At 52.0% G+C, this 23,015-nt stretch overlaps 4 protein-coding genes across 4 annotated transcripts; all 4 read left to right on the forward strand.

Moving 5' to 3' along the window:
• The first annotated feature begins 1,715 nt into the window (after positions 1 to 1,715).
• Positions 1,716 to 4,079, forward strand: LOC128940308 (cathepsin G-like). Its single transcript, XM_054281654.1, has 5 exons — positions 1,716 to 1,773; positions 2,195 to 2,348; positions 2,839 to 2,980; positions 3,097 to 3,354; positions 3,900 to 4,079. The coding sequence occupies exons 1-5, from the start codon at positions 1,716 to 1,718 to the stop codon at positions 4,077 to 4,079; spliced, it is 792 nt and encodes a 263-aa protein (XP_054137629.1).
• A 3,474-nt stretch (positions 4,080 to 7,553) lies between these two features.
• Positions 7,554 to 9,927, forward strand: LOC128940305 (mast cell protease 1A-like). Its single transcript, XM_054281650.1, has 5 exons — positions 7,554 to 7,611; positions 8,044 to 8,197; positions 8,687 to 8,828; positions 8,944 to 9,201; positions 9,748 to 9,927. The coding sequence occupies exons 1-5, from the start codon at positions 7,554 to 7,556 to the stop codon at positions 9,925 to 9,927; spliced, it is 792 nt and encodes a 263-aa protein (XP_054137625.1).
• A 3,804-nt stretch (positions 9,928 to 13,731) lies between these two features.
• On the forward strand, positions 13,732 to 16,101 carry LOC128940309 (granzyme-like protein 1). Its single transcript, XM_054281655.1, has 5 exons — positions 13,732 to 13,789; positions 14,238 to 14,391; positions 14,881 to 15,022; positions 15,139 to 15,396; positions 15,922 to 16,101. Exons 1-5 carry the CDS (start codon positions 13,732 to 13,734, stop codon positions 16,099 to 16,101), a joined length of 792 nt encoding a protein of 263 aa, XP_054137630.1.
• A 3,459-nt stretch (positions 16,102 to 19,560) lies between these two features.
• On the forward strand, positions 19,561 to 21,950 carry LOC128940307 (mast cell protease 1A-like). The gene is made up of 5 exons (XM_054281653.1): positions 19,561 to 19,618; positions 20,067 to 20,220; positions 20,710 to 20,851; positions 20,967 to 21,224; positions 21,771 to 21,950. Exons 1-5 carry the CDS (start codon positions 19,561 to 19,563, stop codon positions 21,948 to 21,950), a joined length of 792 nt encoding a protein of 263 aa, XP_054137628.1.
• The last annotated feature ends 1,065 nt before the right edge of the window (positions 21,951 to 23,015 follow it).

The following is a 23,015-nucleotide window of genomic DNA, read 5'->3' on the forward strand; positions in this document are numbered from 1 at the left end:
AGCTGCGCCCACGCCGTGATCTCTCCCAGGGCAGCTGATGCCACACTGCAGTAGACCCCATGCAGCTTAGGAGAGCTCCATGGAGGATTGAGACTTAACTGTAGGAACTGCTGAGTCATGAGGAGACAGCAAAATAAGCTCCTGTCTTTTCCTACCCCTTGCCCCATAGCTTATCTCTGTAACCTCATAGGTCACTTTTCCCTGACTCTTAGTATTGGACAAGTTTGGATCCCCCTATACCCTATAAAAAGGGGCTGGTTTAGCCCATTCGACAGAAGAAGAGCTGTCGCTGGAAGCCTTTGCAGACTCCCCAATAAACCATCGATGTGGAACCGCCAAGACCTCTCCTTCTCCTCTCTCGCATCTGCTTCTGCCTCAGCCAAAGGCGCCCTAGCAAGCAAGCAAAGAGCTGAAATCCTAAGACAGCTGAGAATCACCAAAGAGCTGACAATCACTAAGATTGCTAAGGGCAGCCTGTGGCGGCTGCGAGCTGACTGGGTATTCGGGCACTCTGTCTCCCAGACGGACTGAGTTATCCGAACTATCCCTCATAGCTCAGTGATAAGGCCAAGATCAGGGACTTATCACCATGTGGGTGTTCTTCATTCTCGCGGTGGAGAGTGGTGCTGGCTGCAAAGAGCTGCCCCATGCGGGTGCCGGCAGAGCGCGGGTGGAGCGCGGAATCCACGTGGCTCAAAGAGCAGGCAGTGGGAGAGTGCGCAAAAGAGAAAAACAGAGGCTTTAACGCAAGAGGGGATGGAATCCTGGGATGGGACTGTCTGGCAGGCTAGGAGGGGTCTGGGGGGACACATGTAAACATAGCCTGGAGCAGAAAAGTCACAGATCCTGGAGGTTTCACTGGCTGGGCTCATGGCCAAAGGTGGCTCATGGAAACAGGGGCTGAGTCCCTTCCAGGCTGTAACACTGACCCAGAGCTGCCAGGGAGGACTCAGAGAGGGCCCAGGCAGGGCTGCTCCCTTCTCATGGGGACACCCTGAGCCTGTTCCTCAGCTGAGCTCCAGCTGTGTCTCAGCCAGCCCTGCACCTGCCCAGAGCACCTGCTGGTCTGGACTGGGCCCACAGAATGACTCCCCAGCTGCACCTCAGACTTCCTCATCACCAGGGACTTCTCAGATCCCCTAGAACATCAGGGCTGAGGTCATGAGGCTCCCACTGGCCTTGTCCCATAACAACCCTGAGTGGCGGTTTCTTATTTCCCAAGGAAATCTCTGATGGCAGTTAGCCCCTCTGATAAAAAACAGGAACTTGGCCTGTCCCTTGCCAGCTCTCCCCATTGCCATCAGAGGACAGTGGGAAACGAAAAACAAAAAGAAAAAAATATCCTGGTGGAAGCATCCTGCATGCAGGGTCCCAGGGGCTCTCTCAAAACCTGTGTGATGGGATATGCACTCAAAAAACATCCCTTTCCTGTCCCTGTGTGCACTGTGGGTGCTCTGAACCAGCCCTGATCTCTCCATTTTTTGAGAAGATCGTGACAAAAAAGCAGAGAACGTGTCATCATGAGCCCCTCACCAACCACAGTTTGGGGGTTGTGAGAACAAAAGCAGCAAATGACACGTCTACAGGCAAGCTGAGGTTTCCTGTGTCAGCTCACCATGACATATATAGAGGTGCAGTACTGGCCATTCTGTACCTGTCTCCTGCCTGGCCACAGCCACTGCTACTGGTTTGGCTCTTCAGGACAGTGGTGGGAGATGCTGCTGCTCCTTCTGCTCACAAATGCTTTTGTCCTTCTGCCCTGGGCTGGGGCTGGTGAGTACACAGAGATGGGACTTAGGAACATGCAAGGGCACAGATGGACTCTGAGCAGTCAATCTCAGGCAAGGCTCCTGCCTCACCTACTCTCCTGGCTCTACTCTCCTGCTTTCCTCTCTCCTCTCCTCTCCCAGCTCAGCCTATGCCTGAAACCAGTGAGGCATTAGAGGCACTAGAGCTGTGCCCTTGATGGCATTTGAGTCATGCAGTGCCAGGGATGGTCAGACCCCAGACAGTGCTGCTTGTCTTTCTCTCCATTGTGCCCCAGCAATGCTTTGTACAGCCCCAGGAAGGAGAGTTGTTGGGATCACTGGCACCTGGCATTAGAGGATGAGCCTTTCCTTTCATGCAGTCCCAAACTTGACAGGAAACAGCAGCACATTAACATTGATGTTAACATTTCCCATCTCTCTTCCAGGAAGGATCATTGGTGGAAAGAAAGCTGTGGCCCACTCCAGACCCTACATGGCTTTTTTAGAAATTGAAACTGACTCACACCATATTAAGTGTGGAGGGTTCCTGATTCGCCCAGATGCAGTGCTCTCAGCAGCTCACTGTGTGGATGAAGAAGGGTAAGACTCCATTGTTCTTGCACAGGTGATTTTTTTCCAGTCTCACACAGTCCCAGAGTGCCTCAGCCCTGATCCAGGCTGAAACAGTACCCTGTGTCTCTTCAGGCAGAGCAGGCATCTCTGGAGCTGAGCTCCCCTCTGTGAGTGCAGGAATTGTCTGCCTGGTTGGGGCTGAGTGTCCTTGGGGACAGGAATGCTCACAGGGGTCTCCAGGGTCATGGTTCCTGCCATGGCTTAGAGCTGCTGCTGGAGAAGGGCTCCAGTGTGTCCCCTGCCCTGCTTCCCTTTGTGCTCAGCACGGGGCAGCTGCCAGCTGTGTCAGTGTGGGGTGAGGCATCCTCAGCTGGGCTCAGGAAGGAACCCAGGTGAGAGAGGACAACTTGCTGAGAGCTGCTCTGGGGAGGTTTCTCCAACACCACCTCCCTCCAGCCACCTGCCCTGGTGGCTGTTCCTGTCAATGCAGCTGGAATGTGTTGGTGTTTCCTGACAGGATAGAGAATGTCACTGTGATTCTGGGAGCCCACAATGTGAACAGACAAGAACCGAGCCAGCAGAAGATCCGTGTTGAACAATGGGTCATCCATCCTGAATATTCCCCTAAGCCCGTGAAAAATGACATCATGCTGCTGAAGGTATGGCCCAACAGATCCTTCCTGCCTGAGGGCTCTCCCCCTGCTCGCCTCCCCAAACTCTGAACTTGCTCCTCATCCTTTGCTGGCTCTAACCCCTTGTTCTCTCTGCCTGACAGCTGGAGCAAAATGCCATCATCAACAAGAATGTGAAGTTGATCTCCATTCCCAAGGAAAATGAAAGTGTGAGAGTAGGATCTGAATGTAATGTGCCTGGCTGGGGACAGACATCTGTGACAGGGCAGAGGAGCGATGTCTTGATGGAGGTGAAACTGAAGGTGCAAAAGGAGGAAATATGTAAGGAGTTTCTTCCTGACTACAAGCCTCAATCTATGATCTGTGTTGGTGATAAATACAGTAAAAAAGGAACTTACGAGGTAAGGGTTGTTTTGGGCTGCAAGCTTGGGAGGAGGTTGGGACTGGAAATTCAGCTTAGTTCCCAGGTGAAAGCCAAAGGAAACCAGAATGAACCAGGACCTTCAGAATGATGAGCTGAGGGTCCTCACAGAAGCTCTCAAGCTGATGTGCTCCCTGAATTGGGGTGCATTTTCCTAACTATCAGCAACATTTGCTTTTTTACATACTTGGGGATGTTTTACCCAGCCTAACCAGTGCTTTGGGGTGTAAATTCCTTGTGATATCCATGATCAGATGGGTTAGATATTTCCCCATGGCTAAAAAAAGGTCAATGTTCTTTTAGAGTTCTTGAATCTCAGAGAGCCTCCAGGCGTGAAGTGTTTCATGGGTGGGCTTAGAGGAGTAGTAAGGCAGCTACAAATGCTGAGAGCTGGTTCTGCTGGGAGGGAGGTGCTTGGAAGAGGAGGCTCTTCACCAGGAAGGAAGGAAGAGGAAACTTGCTGCTTAAGGCAGGGAGAGCTGAGCTGTGGCATGTCTGACCCCTCTCACTCCTTTCATGGCACAGGGTGATTCTGGTGGCCCATTAGTCTGCAAGAAGAAGGCTCATGGCATTGTTTCTTATGGATGTGGGTGCAACCTCTTCCCTGAGGCATTCACCAGGATCTCCCACTTTGAGCCCTGGATCCAAAAGGAGCTGAGGAGGTTTTCACTCCAAGATATTCCTGGCTCTCCATCCTCTGACTAAAATGCTCATTACCCCTTCTCCACAATGTATCCAACACATGCTGGTGCTCAGAAGCTCCCAGGGGCAGCTGGAGCAGAGTCAGAGAAGCCCCTGTGGTGCAGGCACAGGCTTTGGCACTAAGGAGAGTCTCCGTGGCAAGCTACAAGTGCAGCTCCCAAGGACACCCAGTTTCCCATCGCTCCTTTCCTCTCACTGCTTCTCCAGCTTTGCTTCTGGCCATCAATAAAAGCATGTTCAAAGTCACTTGTGTCTGCAGCATTCTTGGGAGCTGGATTCAAACCCTGAGTGTGAGAATGAGGAGGTGACTGATATTGTGTCCTGATTGCGGGGGTTGATTGGCACCTGTGCCTGGAGTGGCTGCGCGCTGCCAGCAGGCCAGATCACGGTTCAGCCACTGGCTGGGGTCCTAAACCACCAGCGGCATCTGATAATTCTGGACACAACAACAAAGGAATGGGGGAAGGAAAAAAGGAAGGACTCTTTGCTTGCTTCTTCAAGCTGTTTTAGTTCTTTCCCACGCAGAAGTGGTGTTGGGGCGGCACTGCGTGGAATCGGCATCGCGGCACAAGAGTTGTCCTTTCCCGCTGCAGGAGCAGCGCCGAAGCGAGGCAGGGGACACAACACTCTGGGCACTGGCACTGGCAGCAGCCGTGGCAGCGATCTCTCCCACGGAAAGAGCCACACCTGCGCGGATGGCCACGATCTCTCCCTTGGCAGGAACCACAGCTGCGCCCATGGCTGCGATCTCTCCCAGGGCACTGTAACAGACCCCATGAAGCTTAGGAGAGCTCCATGGAGGATTGAGACTTAACTGTAGGAACTGCTGAGTCACGTTGAGACAGCAAAATAAGGTCCTGTCTTTTTCTACCGTGACCCCATAGCTTATCTCTGTGACCTCATAGGTCACTTTTCCCTGACCCTTACTATTGGACAAGTTTGGATTCCCCTATACCCTATAACAAGGGGCAGTTTTAGCCCATTCGACAGAAGAAGAGCTGTCACTGGAAACCTTCGCAGACTCCCCAGTAAACCTTCACTGTGGAACCGCCAGGACCTCTCCTTCTGCTCTCTCACGTCTGCTTCTGCCTCAGCCAAAGGCGCCCTAGCAAGCAAGCAAAGAGCTGAAATCCTAAGAGAGCTGAGAATCACCAAAGAGCTGACAATCACTGAGATTGCTAAGGGCAGCGTGCGGCGGCTGCGAGCTGACTGGGTATTCGGGCACTCTGTCTCCCAGACGGACTGAGTTATCTGAACTATCCCTCATAGCTCAGTGATAAGGCCAAGATCAGGGACTTATCACCATGTGGGTGTTCTTCTTTCTCGCGGTGGAGAGTGGTGCTGGCTGCAAAGAGCTGCCCCATGCGGGTGCTGGCAGAGCGCGGGTGGAGCGCGGAATCCACGTGGCTCAAAGAGGGGCAGTGGGAGAGTGCGCAAAAGAGAAAAACGGTGGCTTTAACGCAAGAGGGGATGGAATCCTGGGATGGGACTGTCTGGCTTGCTCGGACGGGTCTGGGGGGACACATGTAAACATAGGCTACAGCGAGAAAGTCACAGATCCTGGAGGTTTCACTGGCTGGGCTCATGGCCAAAGGAGGGTCATGGAAACAGGGGCTGAGTCCCTTCCAGGCTGTAACACTTAACCAGAGCTGCCAGGGAGGACTCAGAGAGGGCCCAGGAAGGGCTTCTCCCTTCTCATGGGACACCCTGATCTTGGTCCTCAGCTGAGCTCCAGCTGTGTCTCAGCCAGCCCTGCACCTGCCCAGGGCACCTGCTGGTCTGGACTGGGCTCACAGAATGACTCCCCAGCTGCACCTCAGACCTCCTCATCACCATGGACTTCTCAGATTCCCTAGAATACCAGGGTTGAGGTCATGTGGCTCCACGGGCCTTGTCCCTTAGTGACCCTGACAGGCGGTTTCTTATTTCCGAAGGACATCTCTGATGGCAGTTAGCTCCTCTGATAAAAAACAGGAACTTTGCCTGACCCTGGCCAGTTCTCCCCATTGCTATCAGAGGACAGGGGGAAACAAAAAACCATCAAAAAATACCAAGATAGAAGCAGCCGACCCACGCAGGGTCTCAGGGGCTCTCTCCAAACATCTCCGATGGGATATGCACTCAACAGACACCCCTTTCCTCTCCCTGTGCACTGTTAGTGCTCTGAACCAGCCCAGATCTCTCCAGGTTTTTTAGAAATTTTTTTCTAGGGTGACGTAAAGATGCTTGTATCCCCAGTCATTGTTCTGTTTATGCTGGATATTATATTCTGTGCTTTCAAGATTGGCTTGGAAGAGTGAAAGTTTTGTTTTGGGTTTGTTATCAGCCACTTCTCCACAGCTAGGACACAGAGACAGGGCAGTACACAGGGCTACTCTTGCTTTTTCTTGGCTTTAGCTTTGCTCTTGCTCTTGCTTTTGCTTCTGCTCATTTGTTTAGCTAAGCAGTCTGATTTTTCCCTGGACTGTTTTCCTTTCCTTTTTTTGGACCTACTCAAACCTGCTCTGGATTGGGACCTGGGAAACACTGAGAGTTACACCTTGTGGCTGCAGCAGCTACCCCAGCACCCCAGGGACTGATAACAGTGACCAGCCCCAAGAGAGACTTTCTGAATTTGTCATCTTTCCCAGAGGGGTGAAAGAGTGGTGTTATCTGGTATTGTTCATTCTGTGTGCTGGGGGGTGCTTTGCCTGTTAAATAAACAGGTTCTTTCCACTTCTCTCCAAGGAATCCTTCCCGAATCAGTTGTGGGAAGGGACTGTGTGGGTGTGGTTTCTGGAGGGGTCCCCTGTGGAGGTTTTCTTCCAAATTTGCCTTCAACCAGCACACCAGGGCACCTGTTGGTCTGGACTGGGCTCACAGAATGACTCCCCAGCTGCACCTCAGACTTTCTCATCACTATGGTCTTGTCAGATCCCCTAGAACACCAGGGCTGAGGTCAAGAGGCTCCACTGGCCTTGTCTCTTAGTGACCCTGACTGGTGGTTTCTGATTGCACCAGGACATCTCTGATGGCAGTTAGCCCCTCTGATAAGAAACAGGAACTTTGCCTGACCCTGGCCCTGGCCAGCTCTCCCCATTGCTATCAGAGGACGGGGGGAAACAAAAAACAAAAAGAAAACAAAATCCAGACAGAATCAGCCCACATGCAGAGTCCCAGAGGCTGTCTCCAAAGGTCTCTGATGATAGATGCACTCAACAGACACCCCTTTCCTCTCCCTGGGCACTGTGGGTGCTCTGAACCAGCCCAGATATCTCAATTTTTTGAGAAGATCGTGACAAAACCGCAGAGAATGTTTCATGAGCCCCTCACCAACCACAGTTTGGGGGCAGGGAGAACAAAGCAGTAAATGACATGGCCACAGGTTTCCTGTGTCAGCTCACCATGACATATATAGAGGTTCTATCCTGGCCATTCTGTACCTGTCCCCTGCCTGACCACAGCCACTGCTTTGGCTCTTCAGGACAGTGGTGGGAGATGCTGCTGCTCCTTCTGCTCACAAATGCTTTTGTCCTTCTGCCCTGGGCTGGGGCTGGTGAGTACACAGAGATGGGATTTAGGACCATGCAAGGGCACAGATGGACTCTGAGCAGTCAATCTCAGGCAAGGCTCCTGCCTCACCTTCTCTCCTGGCTCTACTCTCCTGCTTTCCTCTCTCCTCTCATCTCCCAGCTCAGCCTGTGCCTGAAACCAGTGAGGCATTAGAGGCACTAGAGCTTGCCCTTGATGGCATTTGAGACATCCAGAGCCAGGGATGGTCAGACCCCAGAAAGTGCTGCTTGTCTTTCTCTCCATTGTACCCCAGCAATGTTTGGACAACCCCAGGAAGGAGAGTTGCTGGGATCACTGGCACCTGGCATTAGAGGATGAGCCTTTCCTTTCATGCAGCCCCAAACTTGATAGGAAACAGCAGCATATTTATATTTATATTTAACATTCATATTAACATTTCCCATCTCTCTTCCAGGAAGGATCATTGGTGGACGAGAAGCTAAGCCCCATTCTAGACCCTACATGGCTTATTTAACAATTGAAAATGGCTCAAAACCTTATAATTGTGGAGGGTCCCTGATTCGCCCAGATGCAGTGCTCTCAGCAGCTCACTGTGTGGATAAAAAAGGGTAAGACTCCATTGTTCTTGCACAAGTGATTTTTTCCAGTCTCACACAGTCCCAGAGTGCCTCAGCCCTGATCCAAGCTGAAACAGTACCCTGTGTCTCTTCAGGCAGAGCAGGCATCTCTGGAGCTGAGCTCCCCTCTGTGAGTCCAGGAATTGTCTGCCTGATTGGGGCTGAGTGTCCTTGGGGACAGGAATGTTCCCAGGGGTCTCCAGGGTCATGGTTCCTGCCATGGCTTAGAGCTGCTGCTGGAGAAGGGCTCCAGTGTGTCCCCTGCCCTGCTTCCCTTTGTGCTCAGCACGGGGCAGCTGCTAGCTGTGTCAGTGTGGGGTGAGGGATCCTCAGCTGGGCTCTGGAAGGAACCCAGGTGAGAGAGGACAACTTGCTGAGAGCTGCTCTGGGGAGGTTTCTCCAACACCACCTCCCTCCAACCACCTGCCCTGGGGGCTGTTCCTGCCAATGCAGCTGGAATGTCTTGGTGTTTCCTGGCAGGAGAGTGAGGGTCACTGTGATTCTGGGAGCCCACAACGTAAAGAGACGAGAACCGAGCCAGCAGAAGATCCCTGTTGAAAAATGGGTCATCCATCCTAAATATTCCCGTAAAGGCTTCATAAATGACATTGTGCTGCTGAAGGTATGGCCCAACACATGCTTTCTCCCGGGGGGTCTCCCCCTGCTCACCTCCCCAAACTCTGAACTTGGTCCTCATCCTTTGTTGGCTCTAACCCCATGTTCTCTCTGCCTGACAGCTGAAGAAAAAAGCCAAGATCACCGAGAATGTGCAATATATCTCCTTTGCCAAGGAAAATGAACATGTGAGAGTAGGAGCCTTATGCAGGGTGTCTGGCTGGGGACGGACATCTCTGAACCCGCCAGCGAGTGATGTCTTGAGGGAGGTGGAATTGAAGGTGCAGAAGGAGAAAATCTGTCAGAAGTTTTCCAAATACTTCCAGCCTCAGTCTATGATCTGTGTTGGTGATGAAAACCGTAAAAAAGCAACTTACAAGGTAAGTGTTGTTTTGGACTGCAAGCTTGGGAGGAGGTTGTGACTGGAAATTCAGGTTAGTTCTTAGGTGAAAGCCAAAGGAAACCAGAATGAACCAGGACCTTCAGAATGATGAGCTGAGGGTCCTCATAGAAGATCTGAAGCCGATGTGGTCCCTGAACTGGGGTGCATTTTCCTAACTATTTGCAACATTTGCTTTTTTACTTACTTGGGGATGTTTTACCCAGCCTAACCAGTGCTTTGGTGTGTAAATTCCTTGTTATATCTTTGCTCAGATGGCTTAGATATTTCCCCATGTCTAAAGTAGGTCAATGTTCTTCTTTTGAGTTTTTCAATCTCAGAGAGCCTCCAGGCCTGAATTGTTTCATGGGTGGGCTTAGAGGAGTAGTGAGGCAGCTACAAACACTGAGAGCTGGCTCTGGAGGGAGGGAGGTGCTTGGAAGAGGAGGTTCTTCACCTGGAGGGAGGGAAGAGGAAACTTGCTGCTTAAGGCAGGGAGAGCTGAGCTGTGGCATGTCTGACCCCTCTCACTCCTTTCATGGCACAGGGTGATTCTGGTGGCCCATTAGTCTGCAAGAACAAGGCTTATGGCATTGTTTCTCGTGGATATGATGACCCCCTCTTCCCTAAGGCATTCACCAGGATCTCGTACTTTGAGCCATGGATCCGTAAGCAGCTGAGGAGGTTTGCAATCCAAGATATTCCTGGCTCTCCCTCCTCTGACTAAAATGCTCATTGCCCCTTCTCCACGATGGATCCAACACCTGCTGGTGCTCAGAAGCTCCCAGGGGCAGCTGAAGTGGAGTCAGAGAAGCCGCTGTGGTGCAGACACAGGCTTTGGCACTAAGGAGAGTCTCCTGGCAAGCTGTAAATGCAAGTCCCAAGTACACCCAGCTTCCCATTGTTCCTTTCCTCCCATTGCTGCTCCAGCTCTGCTTCTGGCCATCAATAAAAGCATGTTCAAAATCACTTGTGTCTGTAGCCTTCTTGGGAGCTGGATGGAAACCCTGAGTGTGAGAATGACTAGATGACACTCTGGGAGAACCTGAGCATTGGTGGGGCATGCAGGACAGGTCCCAGTCCCTGATTGCCTCTTCATATGGTGAAGAGACATTTCTATCAGTTTATCAGATGGGCAAAGTTTCATGGTATTTTTATTGGTCTGACATGCTCCTTGGACATACAGGTCTGGCAGTCCATGGATCCCTATTTCTGGGAGAAATATGATTGGGGCTGTGGGCTGCCCCGAATTCATCCAGCGTTTACAGCGCTTTTCTCAGTTCTGAGGCAAAGAGCCCATTTGGTGGGGTACCTTGCCTCATGTGGGGAGTTAATACCCCCCCACCAGAGCCAGCAGGTGAAGGATCCATCCAAGGACAGAAACTCCTGGTTCCCACCCTCCCCTGCATCCCAGGTGGGTGAGGCTTTGCCCACAGCTGAGAAGTTTTTTTCTGCTTCTGTGGATCATGTGCATCCGGCGGCAGCATCGTCTCTCGCTGTTTTGCCCAGGCTGCCGGGCAAGGCGATCGACAGCAGCAGTGAGTGATGGCAGCCTGTCTCAGAGAGGGGCCGTGCCCCCGCTGCTGTCTGCCCGCCTGAGGATGCCCCAGCGGCCGCGGAGGGAGATCCATGGCCAGATCTGCTGTGGAATTCCCCGTGCCCCGTACTCTGGGAGGGTGCGGACCCGCTCCCACCCTCACTGAGAGAGGCGGCCGGCAGCCCCTCGCTGCACAGCATGCCCAGTCCCTGTGCATCGCAGCCGGGAATTGCATTCATGACAACAGTGCTGGTGGCGATAGTGGGGACCAACCCTGCACCGATTCTGCCACCTCCTTTACCCCTCCCAGGGCTGAGACTGACACCCACCGCTCCAGCTCCCGCAGCGTCTACCCCGCCAGCCCCTCAGGCCCCGCTGACTGCTGCGCCGCCTGCCCTGCCGCTTCCACCGTCTCCGGAGCCGCCTGCAGGCCCTGCCCGCGGCCCTGCCGCCCCTCACAGATTCTGGTGTGTTGCTAAGCAATGCTTCAGCCGTGTGACAAATTGTGCCTGCACTGATGCTCCCACAAGCAGGAGAAGACGTGGCCACCGCCTCCATGTGTGCAGTGGCCGCTCTCTCTGCATCAGTCCTAGCAGGGGAAGCAGCTCCACCACCCCCGGCGGTCCCACCGCCTTCAGGGACTCTGTCTTCCATGTCAGTCTCTGCGTCGGACCCTGCGACCAGCCTGTCCCTCAGTGGAGGCTGCACAGCTCGACAGCTGATTGCTGAAAACTTTCAAACTCAGTGTTTTTCTGGGACACAGCGTTTTTCGTGGACCGATTTGTCTTTGGTCGGGGTCTTCTCGCTGAGGCTTAGAATGCCTTACTCCCCGCATGAACAACAGTGGTGTGAGGGAGGTGGCTCCATGGGGCTCTGCCTCTGACCCCAAGCCCTGACGGGATGGAGGCGGTGCTGAGGGGCAGAAAGCAGGAACAGTGCTGTTTGCACCACAGGGGCGAGAGAAACAGCGAAAAGCGAGCGTTGTTCTCTTGTTCTGGGGAAAGATGACCCCCAGATCAGGGATGGAGATCCCCAGGAAAACTTCTCCTTCCCTGCCGCCGGCGTGCACCAGTGGTTCTGTGGGGAGGAGGTGTTCGGTCACTGCTGCCAAGGCACTGGCAGCATTGTGGGGATGGGCTGTGAGAACAGAGATCCCACCCTGCAGGCCGGGTCTGGGCTGTTTGGGTCGTTTCTCTGGGCTGGGGCCTCCATCCCACCCGCTGCTGCGTTTGGGGGCTTTGAGCCCCCTAACCGAACCTGGGCCACCGTTCTGTGGGCCGGGTCTGGGCTGCCTGGTCCATCCAACAGGACTGGGGCCCCCACAGGGTCGTAAAACCCTCTGCTGGTGCTGATGATTCTACATTAAAAAAAAAAAAAAAAAAAAAAGGTGGAAAGAGCTATCAGCTCAAAGTATTCAAAGCCATGAGTCAGCCTCAGCCCAAGTGGTTCAATTAAGGGCTGTGGCCACGGCATTCCAGAAATTTTCTCAATAGTGGTTGATAATTATCAATGGATTTTTATCAATGGATTTTTAATAATTGTTGATTTTCTTTAGCTGTTCTTTGTTTCAGGATTCTGCAAGTCTGTTTCATGATCAAAAGGACCTTTCAGGGATGTCAAAGACCAACATCTCCAGCCAATGGACTTTCTCCTGAAACTCAGCTGTTTGGACTTAAAACAATGAACAATTCTTTCATTGTCTTTTGCATTTTCTGTATTGTAAGCTTTGTTTTAGTGATATGATAGAAGATGATTTTCTACAGGTAAAGAATCTCCTTGATCATTCCACATCAGCAATTGATTGAGGTTTTGATTGCCAATGGATAAACCTCTTGAAATGTGTTTATTCTATCTTATGCAAGGGCCCAGGAGAAGAATTACAAACACAGTCTCTTTGTAGTTTAATTACACAAAAAGGGTGAAATGTCACCATCATATTTTCTGGAAAAATCCCTTTGCCAGGATTTCTTCTCCTGGGAAGCTGAGAAGCCTCAGAGAAAAAGGAAAGCACTATTATCTTATTTGATTCTCCTGTGTTTTGCTGCTTTGGAATGTGGTTGGAGATTGTTTATCCAACACGTGAATTGTTTTGACTTAGTGACCAATAACAGTCAGGCTGTGTCAGCCACTGAAAAGAGAGTCATGAGTTTTTCATTAATATCTTGTTAAACGTTTTGTAAGTATCCTTTCTTTATTCTTTAGTAAAGTTTTAGTCAGCATTCTTTAATTTAATGTATAATATAAAATAATAGATGAGCCTTCTGAGAACACGGAGTCAGATTCATCCTTTCCTCCCCACGAGGGGGTACCCTGAAAATACCACACTGCCCCTGCCCAGGGCACCTGCTGGTCTGGACTGGGCTCACAGAATGACTCCCCAGCTGCACCTCAGACTTCCTCATCACCATGGACTTGTCAGATTCCCCAGAACACCAGGGCTGAGGTCAAGAGGGTCCCACTGGCCTTGTCCCTTGGTGACGCTGATTCGTGATTTCTGATTTCCCAAGGACATCTCTGATGGCAGTCAGCCCCTCTGATAAAAAACAGGAACTTTGCCTGTCCCTGGCCAGCTCATCCCATTGCTATCAGAGAATGCGGGGGAAACAAAAAACAAAAAGAAAACAAAATCCTGGTGGATGAACCCTGCATGCAGGATCCCAGGGGCTCTCTCCAAAGGTCTCTGATGGGACATGCACTCAACAGACACCCCTTTCCTCTTCCTGTGAGCTCTGTGGGTGCTCTGAACCAGCTCAGATCTCTCCATCGTTTTGAGAAGATCGTGACAAAACCGCAGGGAATGTTTCATGAGCCCCTCACCCCCTCCCAGTTTGGGGGGTGTGAGAACAGAAGTAGTAAATGACACAGCTACAGGCAGGCTGAGGTTTCCTGTGTCAGCTCACCATGACATATATAGAGGTTCTGTACTGGCCATTCTGTACCTCTTCCCTGCCGGGCCACAGCCACTGCTTTGGCTCTTCAGGACAGTGGTGGGAGATGCTGCTGCTCCTTCTGCTCACAAACGCTTTTGTCCTTCTGCCCTGGGCTGGGGCTGGTGAGTACACAGAGATGGGATTTAGACAGGAACGTGCTAGGGCACAAATGGACTCTGAGCAGTCAATCTCAGGCAAGGCTCCTGCCTCACCTTCTCTCCTGGCTCTACTCTCCTGCTTTCCTCTCATCTCTTCTCTCCTCTCATCTCCCATCTCAGCCTGTGCCTGAAACCAGTGAGGCATTAGAGGCACTAGAACTGTGCCCTTGATGGCATTTGAGTCATCCAGAGGCCGGGGAGGTCAGACCCCAGACAGTGCTGCTTGTCTTTCTCTCCACTCTGCACCAGCAATGCTTTGTACAGCCCCAGGAAGGAGAGTTGCTGGGATCACTGGCACCTGGCTTTAGAGGATGAGCCATTCCTTTCATGCAGCCCCAAACTTGACAGGAAACAGCAGCATATTAACATTTATATTAAACATTCATATTAACATTTCCCATCTCTCTTCCAGGAAGGATCATTGGCGGAAGGGAAGCTGAGGCCCACTCCAGACCCTACATGGCTTATTTAGAAGTGAAAAATAAGACAAACTCTACTGTGTGTGGAGGGTTCCTGATTCGCCCAGACGCAGTGCTCTCAGCAGCTCACTGTGTGGATATGAAAGGGTAAGACTCCATTGTTCTTGTATAGATGATTTTTTCCAGTCTCACACAGTCCCAGGGTGCCTCAGCCCTGCTCTGGGCTGAAACAGTACCCTGTGTCTCTTCAGGCAGAGCAGGCATCTCTGGAGCTGAGCTCCCCTCTGTGAGTGCAGGAATTGTCTGCCTGGTTGGGGCTGAGTGTCCTTGGGGACAGGAATGCTCACAGGGGTCTCCAGGGTCATGGTTCCTGCCATGGCTTAGAGCTGCTGCTGGGGAAGGGCTCCAGTGTGTCCCCTGCCCTGCTTCCCTTTGTGCTCAGCACGGGGCAGCTGCCAGCTGTGTCAGTGTGGGGTGAGGGATCCTCAGCTGGGCTCTGGGAGGAACCCAGGTGAGAGAGGACAACTTGCTGAGAGCTGCTCTGGGGAGGTTTCTCCAACACCACCTCCCTCCAGCCACCTGCCCTGGGGGCTGTTCCTGCCAATGCAGCTGGAATGTGTTGGTGTTTCCTGGCAGGACAGTGAAAGTCACTGTGATTCTGGGAGCCCACAATGTAAGGAAGCAGGAACAGAGCCAGCAGAAGATCCCTGTTGTAAAAAAGGTCATCCATCCTGAATATTCCCGTAAAGACTTGAAAAATGACATTGTGCTGCTGAAGGTATGGCCCAACAGATCCTTCCTGCCTGAGGGATCTCCCCCTTCTCAGCTCCCCAAACTCTCAACATGCTCCTCATCCTTTGCTGGCTCTAACCCCGTGTTCTCTCTGCCTGACAGCTGAAGGAAAAAGCCAATATCACTAAGAATGTGCAATGTATCTCCATTGCCGAGAACCACGAATGTGTGAGAGCAGGAGATTTATGCACGGTGTCTGGCTGGGGCTGGACATCTAAGAAAAAGGTCTTGAGTGATGTCTTGATGGAGGTGGACCTGGAGGTGCAAAATGAGGAAATGTGTGAGGAGCTTTCCAGTAAATACCAGCGTCAGTCTATGATCTGTGTTGGTGAAGAAGATAGTAAAACATTAGCTGCCCCTGTAAGTGTTGTGTTGGGTTGCAAGCTTGGGAGGAGGCTGGCACAGGAAATTCAGCTTAGTTCCCTGGTGAAAGCAAAAGGACACCAGAATGATGAGCTGAGGGTCCTCACAGAAGCTCTGAAGCCAATGTGCTCCCTGAATTGGGGTGCATTTCCCTAACTATCAGCAACATTTGCTTTTTTACTTACTTGGGGATGTTCTACTCAGCCTAACCAGTGCTTTGGTGTGTAAATTCCTTGTGATATACTTGCTCAGATGGGTTAGATATTTCCCCATGTCTAAAGTATGTCAATGTTCTTTTAGAGTTTTTGAATCTCATAGAGCCTCCAGGCCTGAATTGTTTCATGGGTGGGATTAGAGGAGTAGTGAGGCAGCTACAAAGGCTGAGAGCTGGTTCTGGAGGGAGGGAGGTGCTTGGAAGAGGAGGTTCTTCACCTGGAGGGAGGGAAGGGGAAACTTGCTGCTTAAGGCAGGGAGAGCTGAGCTGTGGCATGTCTGACCCCTCTCACTCCTTTCATGGCACAGGGTGATTCTGGTGGCCCATTAGTCTGCAATGAGAAGGCTCATGGCATTGTTTCTCATGGATGTGGTGGCCGTCTCTCTCCTGATGTATTCACCAGGATCTCCCACTTTGAGCCCTGGATCCGCAAGAAGCTGAAGGGTTTTTCACGCAAGTCAATTTCTTGCTCTCCATCCTCTGACTAAAATGCTCATTGCCCCTTCTCCACAATGCATCCAACACCTGCTGGTGCTCAGAAGCTCCCAGGGGCAGCTGAAGTGGAGTCAGAGAAGCCCCTGTGGTGCAGCCACAGGCTTTGGCACTAAGGAGAGTCTCTGTGGCAAGCTGTAAATGCAAGTCCCAAGTACACCCAGCTTCCCATTGCTCCTTTCCTCCCATTGCTGCTCCAGCTCTGCTTCTGGCCATCAATAAAAGCATGTTCAAAGTCACTTGTGTCTGCCACCTTTTTGAGAGCTGGATGGAAACCCTGAGTGTGAGAATGAGGAGGTGACTGACATTGTGTCCTGGTTTTCGGGGTCCATTGGCACATGTGCCAGGCGTGGCCGTGCCCTCCCTCTGCTGCAGCAGGCCGGATCACAGTTCAGCCACTGGCTGGGGTCCTAAACCACCAGAAGTGGCCGACAAATGTGGACCCAACACCGAAGGATGAGTTCAAAGGAAAAAAGGAAGGACTCTTTGCTTGCTTCTTCGAGCTGCTTTAGTTCTTTCCCACGCAGAAGTGGTGTTGGGACGGCGCCGCGTGGAATCTGCATTGCAGCACAGGAGTTGTTCTTTCCCGTGGCAGGAGCAGCGCCGAAGTGAGGCAGGGGACACAACACTCGTGGGCACTGGCAGCGGCCACGGCCGCGATCTCTGACGTTGCAGGAGCAACCGCTGCGCCCACGGCCGCGATCTCTCCCAGGGCAGCTGATGCCACACTGTAGGAGACCCCATGGAGCTTAGGAGAGCTCCATGGAGGCTTGAGACTTAACTGTAGGAACTGCTGAGTCATGAGGAGACAGCAAAATAAGCTCCTGTCTTTTTCTACCCCTCGCTCCATAGCTTATCTCTGTAACCTCATAGGTCACTTCTCCCTGACCTTTACTATGGGACAAATTTGGATTCCCCTATATCCTATAAAAAGGGGCTGATTTAGCCCATTTGACAGAAGAAGAGCTGTGTCTGGAACCCTTCGCAGACTCCACAATAAACCATTGCTGTGGAACCGCCAAGACCTCTCCTTCTCCTCTCTCGCATCTGCTTCTGCCTCAGCCAAAGGCGCCCTAGCAAGCAAGCAAAGAGCTGAAATCCTAAGAGAGCTGAGAATCACCAAAGAGCTGACAATCACTGAGCTTGCTAAGGGCAGCATGCGGCGGCTGCGAGCTGACTGGGTATTCGGGCACCCTGTCTCCCAAAGGGACAGAGTTATCTGGACTATCCTGCATACCTCGGTGATAAGGCCAAGATAAGGGACTTATCACCATGTGGGGGTTCTTCCTTCTCGTGGCAGAGAGCGGTGCCGGTTGCAAAGAGCTGCCCCATGCGGGTGCCGGCAGAGCTCGGGTGGAGCGCGGAATCCACGCGGCTCAAAGAGGGGGCAGTGGGAGAGTGCGCAAAAGAGAAAAACAGAGGCTTTAACGCAAGAGGGGATGGAATCCTGGGATGGGACTGTCTGGATTGCTAGGAGGGGTCTGGGGGACACATGTAAACATAGCCTGGAACAGGAAAGTCACAGATCCTGGAGGTTTCACTGGCTGGGCTCATGGCCAAAGGAGGGTCATGGAAACAGGGGCTGAGTCCCTTCCAGGCTGTAACACTTAACCAGAGCTGCCAGGGAGGACTCAGAGAGGGCCCAGGAAGGGCTTCTCCCTTCTCATGGGACACCCTGATCTTGGTCCTCAGCTGAGCTCCAGCTGTGTCTCAGCCAGCCCTGCACCTGCTCAGAGCTCCTGCTGGTCTGGACTGGGCTCACAGAATGACTCCCCAGCTGCACCTCAGACTTCCTCATCACCAGGAATTGTCAGATTCCCTAGAATACCAGGGTTGAGGTCATGAGGCTCCACTGGCCTTGTCTCTTAGTGACCCTGACTGGTGGTTTCTTATTTCCCAAGGACATCTCTGATGGCACTTAGCCCCTCTGATAAGAAACAGGAACTTTGCCTGACCCTGGCCCTGGCCAGCTCTCCCCATTGCTATCAGAGGACATGGGGAAACAAAAAACAATGAAAAAATATCAAGACAGAAGCAGCCCACCCATGCAGGGTCCCAGGGGCTGTCTCCAAAGGTCTCTGATGGGAGATGCACTCAACAGACACCCCTTTCCTCTCCCTGTGCATTGTTGATGCTCTGAACCAGCCCAGACCTCTCCAGCATTTTTAAAAAATTTTTTCTGAGGTGATGTAATGATGCTTGTATCCCCAGTCATTGTTCTGTTTATGCTGGATATTATGTTCTGTGCCTTCAAGATTGGCTTGGAAGAGTGAAAGTTTTGTTTTGGGTTTGTTATCAGCTGCTTCCCCACAGCTAGAAGGACACAGAGACAGGGCATTACACAGGGCTACTCTTGCTTTTTCTTGGCTTTAGCTTTGCTCTTGCTCTTGCTTTTGCTTCTGCTCGTTACTTTAGCTACGCAGTCTGATTTTTCCCTGGACTGTTTTCCTTTCCCTTTTTTGGACCTACTCAAACCTGCTCTGGATTGGGACCTGGGAAACACTGAGAGTTTGCACCTTGTGGCTGCAGCAGCTACCCCAGCACCCCAGGGACTGATAACAGTGACCAGCCCCAAGAGAGACCTTCTCAATTTGTCATCTTTCCCAGAGGGGTGAAAGAGTGGTGTTATCTGGTATTGTTCATTTTGTGTGCTGGGGGGTGCTTTGCCTGTTAAATAAACAGGTTCTTTCCACTTCTCTCCAAGGAATCCTTCCCGACTTGGTTTTGGGAAGGGACTGTGTGGGTGTGGTTTCTGGAGGGGGTTCCCTGTGGAGGTTTTCTTCCAAATTTGCCTTCAACCAGCACACCAGGGCACCTGCTGGTCTGGACTGGGCTCACAGAATGACTCCCCAGCTGCACCTCAGACTTTCTCATCACCATGGTCTTGTCAGATCCCCTAGAACACCAGGGCTGAGGTCAAGAGGCTCCACTGGCCTTGTCTCTTAGTGACCCTGACTGGTGGTTTCTGATTGCACCAGGACATCTCTGATGGCAGTTAGCCCCTCTGATAAGAAACAGGAACTTTGCCTGACCCTGGCCCTGGCCAGCTCTCCCCATTGCTATCATAGGACGGGGAGAAACAAAAAACAAAAAGAAAACAAAATCCAGACAGAATCAGCCCACATGCAGAGTCCCAGAGGCTGTCTCCAAAGGTCTCTGATGAAAGATGCACTCAACAGACACACCTTTCCTCTCCCTGGGCACTGTGGGTGCTCTGAACCAGCCCAGTTCTCTCCATTTTTTGAGAAGATTGTGACAAAACCGCAAAGAATGTTTCATGAGCCCCTCACCAACCACAGTTTGGGGGCAGGGAGAACAAAGCAGTAAATGACATGGCCACAGGTTTCCTGTGTCAGCTGCACATGACATATATAGAGGTTCTATACTGGCCATTCTGTACCTGTCCCCTGCCTGACCACAGCCACTGCTTTGGCTCTTCAGGACAGTGGTGGGAGATGCTGCTGCTCCTTCTGCTCACAAACGCTTTTGTCCTTCTGCCCTGGGCTGGGGCTGGTGAGTACACAGAGATGGGACTTAGACAGGAACATGCAAGGGCACAGATGGACTCTGAGCAGTCAATCCCAGGCAAGGCTCCTGCCTCACCTTCTCTCCTGGCTCTACTCTCCTGCTTTCCTCTCTCCTCTCATCTCCCATCTCGGCCTGTGCCTGAAACCAGTGAGGCATTAGAGGCACTAGAGCTGTGCCCTTGATGGCATTTGAGTCATCCAGAGCCAGGGATGGTCAGACCCCAGACAGTGCTGCTTTCTTTCTCTCCATTGTGCCCCAGACATGCTTTGGACAGCCCCAGGAAGGAGAGTTGCTGGGATCACTGGCACCTGGCATTAGAGGATGAGCCTTTCCTTTCATGCAGTCCCAAACCTTAGAGGAAACAGCAGCATATTTATATTTATATTTATATTTATATTTATATTTATATTTACATTTCCCATCTCTCTTCCAGGAAGGATCATTGGCGGAAGGGAAGCTGTGGCCCACTCCAGACCCTACATGGCTTTTTTAAAAATTAAAAATGCGACAAAGACTAGTAGGTGCGGAGGGTTCCTGATTCGCCCAGACGCAGTGCTCTCAGCAGCTCACTGTGTGGATAAAAAAGGGTAAGACTCCATTGTTCTTGCACAAGTGATTTTTTCCAGTCTCACACAGTCCCAGAGTGCCTCAGCCCTGATCCAGGCTGAAACAGTACCCTGTGTCTCTTCAGGCAGAGCAGGCATCTCTGGAGCTGAGCCCCCCTCTGTGAGTGCAGGAATTGTCTGCCTGGTTGGGGCTGAGTGTCCTTGGGGACAGGAATGCTCACAGGGGTCTCCAGGGTCATGGTTCCTGCCATGGCTTAGAGCTGCTGCTGGAGAAGGGCTCCAGTGTGTCCCCTGCCCTGCTTCCCTTTGTGCTCAGCACGGGGCAGCTGCCAGCTGTGTCAGTGTGGGGTGAGGGATCCTCAGCTGGGCTCTGGAAGGAACCCAGGTGAGAGAGGACAACTTGCTGAGAGCTGCTCTGGGGAGGTTTCTCCAACACCACCTCCCTCCAGCCACCTGCCCTGGGGGCTGTTCTTGCCAATGCAGCTGCAATGTCTTGGTGTTTCCTGGCAGGACAGTGAGGGTCACTGTGATTCTGGGAGCCCACAATGTAAACAGACGAGAACCGAACCAGCAGAAGATCCCTGTTGAAAAATGGGTCATCCATCCTAAATATTCCCGTAAAGGCTTCATAAATGACATTGTGCTGCTGAAGGTATGGCCCAATACATGCTTTCTCCCGGGGGGTCTCCCTCTGCTCACCTCCCCAAACTCTGAACTTGGTCCTCATCCTTTGTTGGCTCTAACCCCATGTTCTCTCTGCCTAACAGCTGAAGAAAAAAGCCAAGATCACCGAGAATGTGCGATATATCTCCTTTGCCAAGGAAAATGAACGTGTGAGAGTAGGAGCCTTATGCAGGGTGTCTGGCTGGGGACGGACATCTCTGAACCCGCCAGCGAGTGATGTCTTGAGGGAGGTGGAATTGAAGGTGCAGAAGGAGAAAATCTGTCAGAAGTTTTCCAAATACTTCCAGCCTCAGTCTATGATCTGTGTTGGTGATGAAAACCGTAAAAAAGCAACTTACAAGGTAAGTGTTGTTTTGGACTGCAAGCTTGGGAGGAGGTTGTGACTGGAAATTCAGGTTAGTTCTTAGGTGAAAGCCAAAGGAAACCAGAATGAACCAGGACCTTCAGAATGATGAGCTGAAGGTCCTCATAGAAGATCTGAAGCCCATGTGGTCCCTAAACTGGGGTGCATTTTCCTAACTATTTGCAACATTTGCTTTTTTACTTATCTGGGGATGTTTTACCCAGCCTAACCACTGCCTTGGGGTGTAAATTCCTTGTTATATTTTTGCTCAGATGGATTAAATATTTCCCCATGTCTAATGTAGGTCAATGTTCTTCTTTTGAGTTTTTGAATCTCAGAGAGCCTCGAGGCCTGAATTGTTTCATGGGTGGGCTTAGAGCAGTAGTGAGGCAGCTGCAAACACTACGAGCTGGCTCTGGAGGGAGGGAGGTGCCTGGAAGAGGAGGTTCTTCACCTGGAGGGAGGGAAGAGGAAACTTGCTGCTTAAGGCAGGGAGAGCTGAGCTGTGGCATGTCTGACTCCTCTCACTCCTTTCATGGCACAGGGTGATTCTGGTGGCCCATTAGTCTGCAAGAACAAGGCTTATGGCATTGTTTCTCGTGGATATGATGACCCCCTCTTCCCTAAGGCATTCACCAGGATCTCGTACTTTGAGCCATGGATCCGTAAGCAGCTGAGGAGGTTTGCAATCCAAGATATTCCTGGCTCTCCCTCCTCTGACTAAAATGCTCATTGCCCCTTCTCCACGATGCATCCAACACCTGCTGGTGCTCAGAAGCTCCCAGGGGCAGCTGAAGTGGAGTCAGAGAAGCCCCTGTGGTGCAGGCACAGGCTTTGGCACTAAGGAGAGTCTCCTGGCAAGCTGTAAATGCAAGTCCCAAGTACACCCAGCTTCCAATTGCTCCTTTCCTCCCATTGCTACTCCAGCTCTGCTTCTGGCCATCAATAAAAGTATGTTCAAAATCACTTGTGTCTGCAGCCTTCTTGGGAGCTGGATGGAAACCCTGAGTGTGAGAATGAGGAGATGACACTCTGGGAGAACCTGAGCATTGGTGGGGCATGCAGGACAGGCCCCAGTCCCTGATTGCCTCTTCATATGGTGAAGAGACATTTCTATCAGTTTATCAGATGGGCAAAGTTTCATGGTATTTTTATTGGTCTGACATGCTCCTTGGATATATGGGTCTGGCAGTCCATGGATCCCTATTTCTGGGAGAAATATGATTGGGGCTGTGGGCTGCCCCGAATTCATCCAGCGTTTACAGCTCTTTTCTCAGTTCTGAGGCAAAGAGCCCATTTGGTGGGGTACCTTGCCTCATGTGGGGAGTTAATACCCCCCCCCCCCCCTCCCCCGAGCCAGCAGGTGAAGGATCCATCCAAGGAGAGAAACTCCTGGTTCCCACCCTCCCCTGCATCCCAGGTGGGTGAGGCTTTGCCCACATCTGAGAAGTTTTTTTCTGCTTCTGTGGATCATGTGCAACCGGTGGCAGCATCGTCTCTCGCTGTTTTGCCCAGGCTGCCGGGCAAGGCGATCGACAGCAGCAGTGAGTGATGGCAGCCTGTCTCAGAGAGGGGCCGTGCCCCCGCTGCTCTCTGCCCGCCTGAGGATGCCCCAGCGGCCGCGGAGGGAGATCCTTGGCCAGATCTGCTGTGGAATTCCCCGTGCCCCGTACTCTGGGAGGGTGCGGACCCGCTCCCACCCTCACTGAGAGAGGCGGCCGGCAGCCCCTCGCTGCACAGCATGCCCAGTCCCTGTGCATCGCAGCCGGGAATTGCATTCATGACAACA

The sequence above is a fragment of the Melozone crissalis genome, unplaced genomic scaffold (assembly GCF_028551555.1).
Source record: "Melozone crissalis strain CALT ecotype California unplaced genomic scaffold, PUWL_Pcris_2 ptg000032l_1, whole genome shotgun sequence".
In the NCBI taxonomy this organism is placed as follows: Eukaryota; Metazoa; Chordata; class Aves; order Passeriformes; family Passerellidae; genus Melozone; species Melozone crissalis.